We start from the raw sequence: 13,036 nt of genomic DNA on the forward strand, positions 1-13,036 counted from the left end.
CTTCGTATTACACACTTATGTGGTCCTCTCTGATATTCGTATTAACCAAATGCCCTCTCTACATTCCAAAACAATTCGCTTTGCTCCCCTCCCCCTCAATCCCAGCTTCTGCTTTGTACCATAGGGCTCTGCAATATACCATTAACATAGCCACAATACTATATATTGAGGCCCCATGGATACCAAAATAAAACACCAAATATATATATATATATATACATATATAGTAGTGTTTGTACTAGTAATAGCATGGGTAGCAGTGAAATTTGGGATAAATACCACGAGTGTTGTATTGGAAATGGGGATAAATTTCACGAGGCGAAGCCGAGTGAAATTTACCATTTTCAATACAACAAGAGTGGTATTTATCCCAAATTTCACTGCTACCCATGCTATTCCCAGTTAATACCATACTCGCTGCATGTAGTCTACGCATGCTGTGCATTAGCGTTGCTATGTACGCAATTTGTCACTATGTACTAAACATGTGTCAACACTAATTGTTAACATAAATTCTAGCCAATGAAATTGCAATTACAACTTTTTCACTGCTACCAGTGAAATACGGGATAAATTTCACTGCTACTATTGAGACTTTTGTATGGGCAGTGAAACAGGTATGGTATTAAATGATGTATCATCAATAAACTTGTGTGATTATGGAACATGCATATACATATATATTAATACCATACCTGTTTCACTGCCCATACAAAAGTCTCAATAGTAGCAGTGAAATTTATCCCGTATTTCACTGGTAGCAGTGAAAAAGTTTTAATTGCAATTTCATTGGCTAGAATTTATGTTAACAATTAGTGTTGACACATGTTTAGTACATAGTGACAAATTGCGTACATAGCAACGCTAATGCACAGCATGCGTAATATGCAGCGAGTATGGTATTAACTGGGAATAGCATGGGTAGCAGTGAAATTTGGGATAAATACCACGAGTGTTGTATTGGAAATGGGGATAAATTTCACGAGGCGAAGCCAAGTGAAATTTACCATTTCCAATACAACAAGAGTGCCTATTACTAGTACATATTGCCTTGCCATGTACTACTAAATACTTTTCCCTATTATTGTGATCAACAGTTTTTGTACAGCATCCATTTATGGACAATGAAGGTATCATTTAAAAGTATGCTGAATAAAGGTTTGTGACAATACCACAGAGCCCTACTTTGTACCCTTGTTCTTAGAGTAAAGTAAGAAATTGTCTTTAATGCTGCAACAGTAAACTAGATAATTTAAGACAAGGTGTGCGGATATATACACTTAACCCATGTGTGTCTAGTTGTGGTAGTGGAGCTCTGTTCCAATACACTGGCTGGTTAATTTGAGGTACTTGATAGTAGACCTAGATCTAGAGCAGTTTGTATAGGTAATCACACACATTTGAGTACAATTAGGGAATAATTGTACGAGTAATAGTCAAAATCACACGAGGCAAAGCCGAGTGCAATATTGGCTGTTACGAGTACAATTATTCCATAATTGCACGAAAATGTGTGTGATTGCCTACTAATCACATAGTGACCACCCTTCATGGTTTGTAGTACACATCTATCCAGTTCTATGTGGCCATTAACTTCTACCAGGTGATTGCATCATTCTTCTTTGTATTACATCATTTGTTGTTGCACTTAAAAGGCTTCATACACCAGCAATTCTGATTGACTACTCAAAATGTCTACACATGTTGCACTTAAAAGGCTTCTGTTATTCCACTATTTTATTGGCTACTTTACAGTGCAATTACAGAAACAAGGCCATGTGATTTGGGATTAATTGCACTCCTACTATTGAGACTAATGTATGGCATATGTGATTACATTCAAAATACATTGCAAAACTGAACATATCTTTTTTTGAAGTGTATTATTTGATCAACATGATTTGGTAACTAATTCCTTTAACACACAGACAAACAAGCTATTGCAGTATTATCTTCGGCTGCAGGTTTTGCAAACAAGTTGCTTATCTACAGCTATATTTGTACATATGGAGCCACTCACCTTAGTCACAATAATTTTAGGAGGGAGGGTGGCATTTATTTGGAAACTGCTTGCCTCACCCATGAAATTTAATACCTTACATACTTCTCACAGTTGAACATTGGACTATATCTCCAGACAGCTATTTACCTTGTTACAGCAATTTTCATGATTGCCTTATTTACAATTTTTTTTCTTCTATTTGATTATAATTAAAATTCCAATTTAATGAAAAAATCTTGGGGGTTTAATGTCCCCTTACCCCCCTACACTGGGATGTTACCACAGCACCCTAAGTGTAGTGGTAAACACTCAGTACGTACACTAACTCTAGAGCTACAACTTTCACGAAACTTCCTAGCAACTGACATACCATCTGCCAGTTGACAGTAGTAACATTTACCACTTAAAAGTTATGTGAACACTACAATGCATTTAATAAAATATTAATAGGCATCAAATGTTTGCTACATGACAAGTTTCTTCATGCTCAGAGGAAGTGTGACCATGATATAACATTCACTATTACAATACAGTACAACCTGAAGGTGTGTATGGTAGTCAGGCAACATGTCTCCAGCTTGTGAGGTATCTCAAAATGAGTAATTGAGTTTTTCTTTTGATGGAATATGTAAACATCTTAACATGTAACACTTTCACACTTCAGATCAAAGGAACCGCCCGGGCTACATTTTGTATAGCCGGGCTACGAAATGTAGCAGGGCTACAACTAGGTGTTTTGACAGCTAGACTATTTTGACATATAAGGAAGATTAGGGGCGAATGTGGTAATTACAACTATTATGCAATACTTTGAAGTTGTATTTAAAGTTATTAAATCAATCAGTTGAAGTTACTTCATGTATTTGAGAGTACTTTTGATGTACTTGAAAGTGCTTTTGATGTGGTTTGGTATAGTTTCAAAAAAGTTTCAACTATAGCACTAGCACTTACTATTTAAGGTTTTCAAAATGTATAAGAAACCTATATCACCAAGAGATGATTCAGTTTGTCTCAATTGAGAGCCACAGTAGACTTAATTGTAAGCCACATGAAACCCACAATGTAAAGTGCATCTTGCCTATATAGGTTTTATATACATTTTAGTAGTTTTTAAAAGAAAGAAACACTTAACAACACAAATAGGCAGATCAAAGGTATTATTTCTTTGATCTACCCATGCAAAGTGGGGTAGATCATTTCTTTGATCAAAGGTATTATTTCTTTGATCTACCCATGCAAAGTGTTACATATTAGCTGTAACAAGGGGCATTCGGGCTTTGCCTGATATGTATGCCCTCTGGCCTGCGGCCCTCAGGCAGTTGGGCATACATATCAGCAAGAGTAAATAATGGAAGAGAGAGTATCCAACTGCCATATACTGCATCAAAAATGAGCATGTCAAGTAGAGAAGCCATCCCGTAGTGCTATCAAAGTAAGTGTTGAATGAAGTAATAAACACCTTCTAGCTCAGACTGTTTGACTTCAAATCATGCCTGGGCACTACAAACAGACTAACCTAGCAGGTGTTTATTACTTCATTCAACACCGTCTTTGAAAGCACTACAGGATGGCTTCTCTACTTGACATGCTCATTTTTGATGCAGTATATGGCAGTTGGATACTCTCTCTTCCATTATTTACTCTTGATATCAGGCAAAGCCCTCATGCCCGTGTTACAACTATTACATAACATACATCACGTGGAGTACAGCACTTACAGAAGCTGTACCTTGTTGTATAGTTGAATGTATGGAAGTTATGACCTCCTATATTTGGATAAAGTTTTCCCATATTAGGAATGTGTATTTTCCCACAATGGTTTTGAAATATATTTTTTCTCATGTCAAAGATACACCTACTGTAACTATTAGGTACATGGCTGTGTGTTTAAATAATACAAAACTTTTTAGACTGGAATAACTCAATCAACAGATGGTGGATATTGAGCATAAACACTAGAGGCAAATAGTCCCATCCCAAATACTATAAATTTATCATCACCTATTAATAATTAATATTGCAGTCCTCTCCATTTAGAATTACTTGTCAACTGGTTTATCTGTAACTGTAACAATACATTAATATGTAACATATTGGGTGACTGTTTTATTAGAGTATTTTAGTTAGTGTAGTAGCTCACACTACACTGCGATACTTGACAGCAAACATCACCCAAACTGCACACACATCCTCGGGGTATGGATACACCTTAACCCTCACAGCATGTCTCACATGATCCCCTCGACAACCAATAATGTCTGCACACACTGGAGACCTACAGTAACACATCAACTTGACCCATATGATAACTAAACATGTTAGGACACACACTCACTTCAGACAAGTAGCAAACATCTTGTGGACATTTCTGTGTATGAACTGGATGGGGAAGCCTTTGAAGGTGTGTCCATGAGGCACCGCCCACCGTATAGCCTGTTGAAACTCTTCATTACCAGCTGATGTCATACCAACACATCGGTCAAGCTCATAAGCAGCAAGAGCAGACGTCAACAAGTAACACAACTCATCATCCCAATGTGTGGACAGGCCACTGTCCTGTTACCATAACAACATCAATCAACATCGAACTATCAGTCTCACAGTCATGTAATAGCATACATGCACACAATTTATGAGTGATGCATTTTTTTAAGGACGGGTATGCATGCAGGGTTTAATCGGGGGGTGGGAGGGGGCACAGGCCTCCCCTAGGTTTATACCTAAAGCCTTGAGAAATGGAAAGGTTTAATTGATCCCAAAGTTGTATAATCCAATGGTCAATATTCAATGGCATCACAGTAAAATTTCACCAAAATTGAGTATATTTACACCTAAATTTTCAAAAATTTCCTGGGGGAGCATGCCCCCAGGCCCCCCTAGAATCCAAAGCGACTTACTTCGACCCCTCTAGGTTAATATTCTGGGTTGAGCCCTGGACTATGTACGTATGTATGTAATACCAACAACATAATAATTATAGTCAGTGGCCAAACAAGGGTTAGACCCCAGCCTATGCCATGTAACTGTAGCTCAACCTGTCAGCCTAAAGTACAATGTAATGACAGTCAAAAACATTCATGGCTGGCTAGTTAGGAAGGTTTGTTTCTGGTTGATTTGGTGAACGCAAGACAAAGATGCAAAAATTCATCCCACCATGGAGTAAGCAAAATTCAAATCTCTCAAACACAACACACACAGTTACACACATTACCATTCTATACTGACTGGTCATACTCCTCAGTTCAATCTCCACTTCATTACTACACAATACTGGATCAATGGTACCAGCACACAATGGAGGAATACTACACCAGGTTACTGCTGCTGCTGTAGGCTATAGGTTCCATACTAACAGCTCTTACTAGGGGTGGGGCTTACTGGTCCGTGGGTGTGGCTGATGGACTTAATGGCTTCCTCGCTCATGGCCTTCCATAGTGACTGGTTAGTGAGATCAATCTGGCACACCAGCAGAGAATCTGATGCCTAACATGTCCATAGTGGTAATACATACAGTATACAGGCTAGGTGACTATTACCTGACAGTTAGCATAGAATGACTGATGATTGAAGACACAACCGATGGTGCGGTAAGGGTGCTCTAGTTGAGGTACTGGAACCCCAGCTGGGTGATCCGGATCAACAGGTTTGTGAGGAAACCTGTTCAACATGTTTTGATTTTTGATTAAAGTACAGAAATACAATGTAACCTTTCTGCTGTAAGGCTTTCCCAGAAGGTGACAGAACCATCTGGAGCTATTGTCATCACCCACGTGTGAGCCACACACCCTGTCTTGCAGCCCACACAGACATATGCATTCAAGCCAAACCCCAACAGGAGTGAGCAGAGTAGTAATGCATGGTCCTCACAATCCTGTGAAGTGAATAATGTTAGCAACACCAAGAGTTCATAATATTTGTATGGGGGAGAGTGTCTAACTGGAGTATATTCACTGCTGCAAGTAACACCTCAGGCTTCTTTTAGAAGAAAGGCTTGACATTATCAATGCTAATAAACACCTATCAATGATATTTTTTTTGTCATCAGTAGAATCAGGCTAGAGGTATACATATGATCAAAAGTGAACTTGCAGCAGTGTGTTTGTACAGGCCATACTGGTAGTTAGACACTCTCCTCCATACAAATATTATGAACTCTTGGTAACATGTATTCATACCATACATTGTAGACATGTGTGTACATGACTATGTAAAAACATTACACTACACATGTATGGATGTATGTAAGCATTTACATTCATACATGTATACGCATGCTGGTTGACTATCAGTTATTTATTATTAAGGTTATAGCACAAGTGCTAAAAGTCTGTATACCTGCATGGCCCTACAAACAGTAAACACATGAACCCCCCCCCCCCCCCCACACACACACAACTTACCCCACATTTACGACAAAGAAAAGAATGTAAACTACTCCATTGTTCTGGTCTACAGTGACCACTACTTCCAATTGATGCCACCCTCTCATAACCTATCAAGCTCACAAACCTTGCAGCATGTCTCGGACTATCCAGCAATCTTCCCGCCCTCAGGGGCCTCACGTACATACACACCAACCGATTGGTGGAATTTTCATCCTGAGCAAACACTTTAACCAATCGTTGTGCATGTTGTTGACGGATTTGTAGGTACTCCTTCCACCATTGTTTGGCATAGACAAGAAACAGACGCTCCCTTTCTGCACATCGACTTCTCTCCACACTTAACTGGCCTCTCACCACATCTTCACTAATTGGCTGAGTCAGTTTAGGAACAAGTTCCAGACTGATGTCAAGCACCCCTGCTGGGATTTTAGCCGCCTCACTACCTACACCACCCAGTTCCAATGACTTTGACAGCTTACCCACCGGGTCTGATAAGATGTGCCTCCATTCTAAATAACTAGAGCCAACTAAATCAACTTCACCACTCCTGCAATTTGTTTTCGTTAACACTAAATGTACTGAGTCTGTGATGGAGAGGGCATCATTCGGAGTCACCATCCTGCCATTGTCATAATCAGGATGACTAGAAGAGTGTTTGGATAGTTCTAACAAGAATCCCTCCTCAATATCTGGCTCACATGAGCAAGGTACAGGCCGAGATTTGAATCGTTGTTGACGAAAATGAACGTGTAGTGTAAATGTGGAGTGAATTCTTTCTGGTGTCATATCTGACTCTTGAAGATGCTCCACAAATGCTTTCCCACCCATTACTCGCAGGAACACGTACCTCTTGTTCTGCTTCACTATAACCAACATGTAGATCAACAGTGAAATACTCTAATAGAACACTCACCTCCAACTCCTGTCTGCAGCTCGCAAGTACATTCATCTGGAGGACTATATCTACTAGTTTTGTCTACTGTATCACTACTGAGATTAAGAGAGGCCATGATCTGGTCGATGACGCCCTTCTCTCTCAACTGTGACAGTAAATGTTCCTCGTCAGTCCCACCCAACTCGCCATTACTAGTTCCCGCCTCTATGCACTCCTTAATCTTATCCTGCACGCCCAACTTGTTTATCCTGACGTGGATTTGTTGACGAAGGGATGACAGCTTTTCCGCAGGAAAGGACATAACTTTCAACCAAAACTCAACGCCACAATTGATTTTTGGCGCCAATATTAATTAACCTTTTGTCACTATGCCTCGTTTAGATCAAGACATCAAGCTGGACTTTAAGGATGTTCTGTTTCGTCCTAAACGAAGCACTCTCAAGAGCAGATCTGAGGTGTGTGCTGGCGAGCAAGTGAAATCGCCATTGTATTGTATGAGCCGCTTTCCTGCAGGTGGATTTGCACAGAGAATTCTTGTTCAGGAATTCAAAAGGAAAGTACAACGGTATCCCGGTGATTGCGTCAAACATGGACACTGTAGGCACATTTGAGATGGCCAAAGTTTTCCACAAGGTAGATGTTACACATTGAGTAGTGTTAATACATGTAATAGGAAGGAATGTGTTGTACTGTATCATTAGCATGACTTGTTCACTGTCATTCATAAACACTACACACTGGAGGAGTGGCAGAAGTTCAACAGTGAAGTCACCACTGATATCTACACTGTGAGTGTTGTCTAGTGGGTGGGGCTAACAGCAGCTACAAGGGTGTGTGTCACTTCAATAGCCACTGTGCTACGATCTGTGGTCATGGTCAAAGCAACAGGTCAATGAGCAAGACCTATATTACATGAAGGACAATGGCCAAGCTGTTTTCCCAGAATAGTCGAAGCTTTGTGGGTAGTAGTGTACAAAAATATAGCAACAATAAATGGAATGAGGTCAATGGTCAAAACAAAGTTGCGACAAAAGTCAACTGTCAAAGTCAAAAATCGATCTTGATTGGCGTTGTAGTACAGTAGCTATTGGAGTGACACCCCCTTGAGGTAGTCTTATTCAGCCAGATGTTTTGGGATTTGCAGAGTTTTAATATGTAAGGTTGGTAGCTGGATTTACTCAGGTATTAAGCATGCTAGTTGTATGAGAGGTCTAGTCTTGCCAGCCATTGGCTGGGTGAGACTAGTTCACTTCTGTTTGCAGCTGTCCTGATTATTTATATAAATTCTTGTTGGCTTGCATTTTTATAAGGCGGAAACAACAGAAAAGGGTTGGTTGAGGGTGACAGGTGAGTTGGTAATATTCAAACCTATGGTCTATGGCTCTAATCGTGACATGGATGCTTTTAAAAATATTCATGTAACCACTTAACAAATAGTAAGCAGCTGCCTTATTAGTGGACTACATATTGGTGTCACCAATCCTGCAAGTTTAAACATACAAAACTGTGTGATATTCATTTCCTTATCTGAAGTAGTCAGGCTGTACAAGACTTGTATAGGTAGAGACTATTACACTATTTCATTGACAGAATCTTGCTGTAAGTTGTGGTACTGGTGAGGCAGATAGTGAGAACCTGAAGAGAATTGTTGATCTACTACCGGACATCAAGTACTTGTGTTTGGATGTTGCCAATGGATACTCGGAGCATTTTGTAGCATTTGTGACTGACATTAGAAAACAGTTCCCCAATCAGACAATTATGGTGAGTAGATTGTCGCCACAGGAAAATAACTGATATAATATTCAAATAGTTCAGTAACTCAACTTTTGTGTCCATGGTTACAGGCTGGTAATGTGGTTACTGGGGAGATGGTGGAAGAGTTGATATTGTGTGGAGCAGACATCATCAAGGTTGGCATTGGACCAGGTAGTGGTTGACCTGTAACATTCACTTGTGAGTTTGAGTATGTTGTGACAGGTTCAGTGTGTACAACTCGTAAGAAGACTGGAGTGGGTTATCCTCAAGTTAGTGCAGTGATTGAGTGTGCTGATGCTGCTCATGGGCTGGGTGGACATATTATATCAGTAAGTCTGTCTTGTGTATATGTTCTTGTAGCAAGTGGTAAGAGTATTGGCTCAATGTGTGTGTGTGTGTGTGTTTTTAATCTTAACTCACATTGTTCCAGTCTAGCCTGTGGGGTTGAGGGGTATACCTCATCACATGAGCACCAAAGGTCCCTTACCCATGATGGAGAACATGTACAATTGGCACAGTTGCTTTCCCAGTATTACTTGCTGAAGGCAAAAAAGTTAATACATGTACCAGGTTGCCCTTACTGCCTACTGCTAGCCTACCTCACACACTAGACTACACAGTACACTTGTTGTTATTGTTCTACTAAACAGTTCATTATCCACACAGGATGGAGGCTGTACTTGTCCTGGTGATGTGGCTAAAGCTTTTGGTGAGTATAGAACATTTAATTGTGGGTGTGAGTTTTATAATGTCATCAGGTGCTGGAGCTGATTTTGTCATGATGGGAGGAATGTTAGCTGGTCATGACCAGTCTGGTGAGAACTCAATACTTTTAGTAGTGGAGAATCTTATATTGAACCCCAATGCTTGGTATATTAGTACCAATATTGTAATGTGCAGATATCCAAATGCATGTGTGCACTAGAGATGTGCAATTATCTAGATATATCCGTTTGTCAAGATACCATAAGACTTATCGACATAAGGATGATAAGTTTATTATAAACTTCTGTAAATTGCTTGTATACCAAAGAATATCTGATGGTGTAGCCACCTCCAACTCTTGGGGTCACAGTGGTAAAACTATAACCTTCGTACTTTTCAAATTGCAATTTGCTCACTTTACTGGTTACATTTTGGCAGTTAACTATTGTTTCAATTATCTAGATATGTTAAATAATCGAGATAAGTTCAAAAGGAAATATCAAGATATGTCTAAATTTGTCATCACACACCCCTAGTGTACACATGGTAGTATTTGGTCCAATTGCACACATGCATTTGTATGGAATCTCTTGCATGTGTGCCATCACATGTATACAACATGTGAGCAGTTTTAGCAACAGAGCAACTGCATGCGTGCAGCTTACAAATGCTGGCGTTTTGTTTAATATTTGTATTACTTAAATGTGTAATTCACATATACAAGATATACATTTACACTGTAATACAAAACTACAAAGTCAGTTACAGTAGCTATAAACTGTCTTTTTGGTCCCGGTATTCACTATCTTTCACAATGATGACTCTAGCTTTGTCCAAGAAGCAAAATATAGAAATGTCTTTTCTTCAAATGCTTTGCTGCTCCTTGTGTGTTTTCAATGGTACATTTCAAATCAGAGGTTAGAAGTTGTATCTCCTTGCTTTGTTACAGAGAAACCATAGCAAACAGTAGCGACAGTTTTTGGTTCATGTTTAGCCATCTGTGATGTTTCAAGGAGACTCAAGTCACCAACTTCAGCTATACTTGTAATGTCATGTATTGCTTCAACAAGTTCCTGTAGAACAAGAACACCACATCCCATGTATACATATAAGTAGAAAATTTGTTATATTTGGCAAAGTAAGCTGCCATAACTATCGCTTGGGCTTTCATGACATGATCTGAAATTTTTGAATGTGGGCCCCTGCAAGCAAGAGGAACCATCAAATTTAAATTCGTCAAATAGTCATGTTGTTCAATTCACCAAATATTTTCCCATCAAATTTCCTGCTTTTACGGTAAAGGCTAAAATAGTAGTTTAACCTCTCTTGTTTCTCTGTAAATATCCAGCAGGTTGTCAGTAGTAGCAAACAGTTTAGGTGCAATTTTAAACAATAGTTTGGCTATATCATATTGTATACTGCATGTAGGCAGAAAGCAACCAACAGAGAGTGAGCTGCTTGTGTGAAATTTGAGCTAACTGACCCCAAATCTTGTGAGAGCAAGAAAATTGCACTCATACAAAACACAAGTAAAAAGACCATAACTCACTGTTATTGTATGAGATGCACATGTACGATCAAAGAGCAAAAGGACAGCTTGACAATGCTGTTATATGAAGGAAAATTGTACGTGTGCAATATGATAGCAAAAGAACTTGCTACTTTGTTGGTATGCATGCACAATATGTGCAAGGTTGTACTACAACGATCCTAAGAGTACTACATGTGTACAATTGTAAACACTACATACAAGTTGCACACAAAATTTTTATAAGGGAGTACTTGCAAAAAGTATTGTTGTTGCTTAGGTGGTGACATGATTGAACGAGATGGGAAGAAGCTCAAACAGTTTTATGGGATGAGCTCTTCCGTTGCCATGCAGAAATATTCTGGCAAAGTTGCTGATTATCGGTAAGTTAGTCATTCTTTCACTGCTTGTATTTTACACCAAATGTCAAGTTAGTTTTTACCCTTCTACATGATGGCTTTAGGACACCAGCACAACAGTGTACCCTCAAATGTGCTATTGTGTTTCAGTCTAAAATAAAGTCTGCATGATAAGGGTTATCAGTGTGTTTTTATGCTTTAAAATTCCTGAATTAATATTGTTCTTCTTTATGAGGTGTTGTACCATAGATTTTATGTTTCACAAAGAATAAAGCTCGAATACTGGGCTAGCCTTGTGTGGTGGCACCACTTTTTGACTGTTACAATACTTCTCAATTAGAAATTGTAAGCACCTACTTTGAGCTAGCAATTATACTTTTTAGAATAGGTACTTATGCATGTCTATTTGATAGTTGTCGTGACATCTATGAAAGATAGTTTGGCCATTATATAGGTCTACCTATTCAGGTGACCTATTTACACACACAGTGACCTCACTACATATTTCACTTACAGGGCATCAGAGGGAAAGGTGGTAGAAGTAGGCTACAGAGGTGATGTCAATGAAACCATACAAGACATTCTCGGTGGGTTACGCTCAACATGCACATACGTTGGAGCTGGCAAGTTGAAGGAACTGAGTAGGAGAACAACCTTCATCAGAGTGACCCAACAAATAAACAATGTGTTCTCATGACCCCCTGTGTGAACCTCTGCGTGTCTGATTGTGTATAATAATCAAATAAAAATAATGTACAAACTATATGTATCTAAAATTTGCAACTTTACCACTTTTACCATTCATGGTAGTGTCTAATCACTGCATGGACTGGACTACTGGACTGGAATACTGGAATGGACTACTGAGCTAACATTTTTACACAGTTTTAAGGGTGGGGTTACTGTACATTTGGGTGACTTGTGACAACATTTCAGCATTGAGTGGTGAATATGATCCTAAAAAGTAGCTGTGATAAGCCAAATGGGTTCAATTAAATGTATTCTATTCACTGCTTGACAGCATCTACTCTACTGTATAGCAGATACTGGTATACCCAAAAATATCTCTCTCACTCTCAGGCACACATAATTATTGTGATACAACTTCACATGAACTAGTGACTAGTCACTGGGGTCCATGGTATGTAACTGTGTGTAATGGGGGCACATTAAATTAACCTACTTTTAAACTTGTACACACTGTATGCCATTGTGCTAGGCTATGCACTTTTCTACTCCTACTAACAGCTAAATGGCATTGTAATACAATTAACAGAATGCAGACATTTCATTCCAGTAATGAAATATAACCAGTTATGTGATGGGATCTAGTTTGTGCATTCACACACACCATAATTATATGTTATAGAAAGTTGTAACACACAATAATCATGTATGCCTAAC

The 13,036-nt window shown here is 39.0% G+C and overlaps 2 protein-coding genes across 2 annotated transcripts; one reads left to right on the forward strand and one right to left on the reverse strand.

Annotated features, from left to right (window-relative positions):
* Window positions 1-4,041: 4,041 nt before the first annotated feature.
* On the reverse strand, window positions 4,042-7,640 carry LOC136262986 (centrosomal protein of 76 kDa-like). Its single transcript, XM_066057412.1, has 8 exons — window positions 7,301-7,640; window positions 6,403-7,250; window positions 5,710-5,873; window positions 5,539-5,659; window positions 5,381-5,485; window positions 5,214-5,336; window positions 4,338-4,558; window positions 4,042-4,277 (listed from the first exon to the last, which is right to left on the reverse strand). The coding sequence occupies exons 1-8, from the start codon at window positions 7,581-7,583 to the stop codon at window positions 4,139-4,141; spliced, it is 2,004 nt and encodes a 667-aa protein (XP_065913484.1). The 5' UTR covers window positions 7,584-7,640; the 3' UTR covers window positions 4,042-4,138.
* On the forward strand, window positions 7,580-12,395 carry LOC136262987 (GMP reductase 2-like). Its single transcript, XM_066057413.1, has 10 exons — window positions 7,580-7,737; window positions 7,796-7,915; window positions 7,984-8,070; window positions 8,873-9,046; window positions 9,130-9,211; window positions 9,263-9,369; window positions 9,707-9,749; window positions 9,799-9,855; window positions 11,554-11,656; window positions 12,149-12,395. The coding sequence occupies exons 1-10, from the start codon at window positions 7,651-7,653 to the stop codon at window positions 12,327-12,329; spliced, it is 1,041 nt and encodes a 346-aa protein (XP_065913485.1). The 5' UTR covers window positions 7,580-7,650; the 3' UTR covers window positions 12,330-12,395.
* The last annotated feature ends 641 nt before the right edge of the window (window positions 12,396-13,036 follow it).

The sequence above is a fragment of the Dysidea avara genome, chromosome 8, assembly GCF_963678975.1.
Source record: "Dysidea avara chromosome 8, odDysAvar1.4, whole genome shotgun sequence".
Classification (NCBI taxonomy): domain Eukaryota; kingdom Metazoa; phylum Porifera; class Demospongiae; order Dictyoceratida; family Dysideidae; genus Dysidea; species Dysidea avara.

What these genes read in the sequence shown, in the direction of transcription:
- LOC136262987 (XM_066057413.1), top strand. Translation starts at nt 7,651, where the DNA reads ATGCCTCGTTTAGATCAAGACATCAAGCTGGACTTTAAGGATGTTCTG. An exon ending in TCCCCAATCAGACAATTATG is followed by an intron (nt 9,047 to 9,129) that starts GTGAGTAGATTG and finishes CCATGGTTACAG; the next exon opens with GCTGGTAATGTGGTTACTGG. An exon ending in CAAGGTTGGCATTGGACCAG is followed by an intron (nt 9,212 to 9,262) that starts GTAGTGGTTGAC and finishes ATGTTGTGACAG; the next exon opens with GTTCAGTGTGTACAACTCGT.
- LOC136262986 (XM_066057412.1), bottom strand. Translation starts at nt 7,583, where the DNA reads ATGTCCTTTCCTGCGGAAAAGCTGTCATCCCTTCGTCAACAAATCCAC. An exon ending in CATTCTATGCTAACTGTCAG is followed by an intron (nt 5,486 to 5,538) that starts GTAATAGTCACC and finishes TGGACATGTTAG; the next exon opens with GCATCAGATTCTCTGCTGGT. An exon ending in ATGTTTGCTACTTGTCTGAA is followed by an intron (nt 4,278 to 4,337) that starts GTGAGTGTGTGT and finishes GTGTTACTGTAG; the next exon opens with GTCTCCAGTGTGTGCAGACA.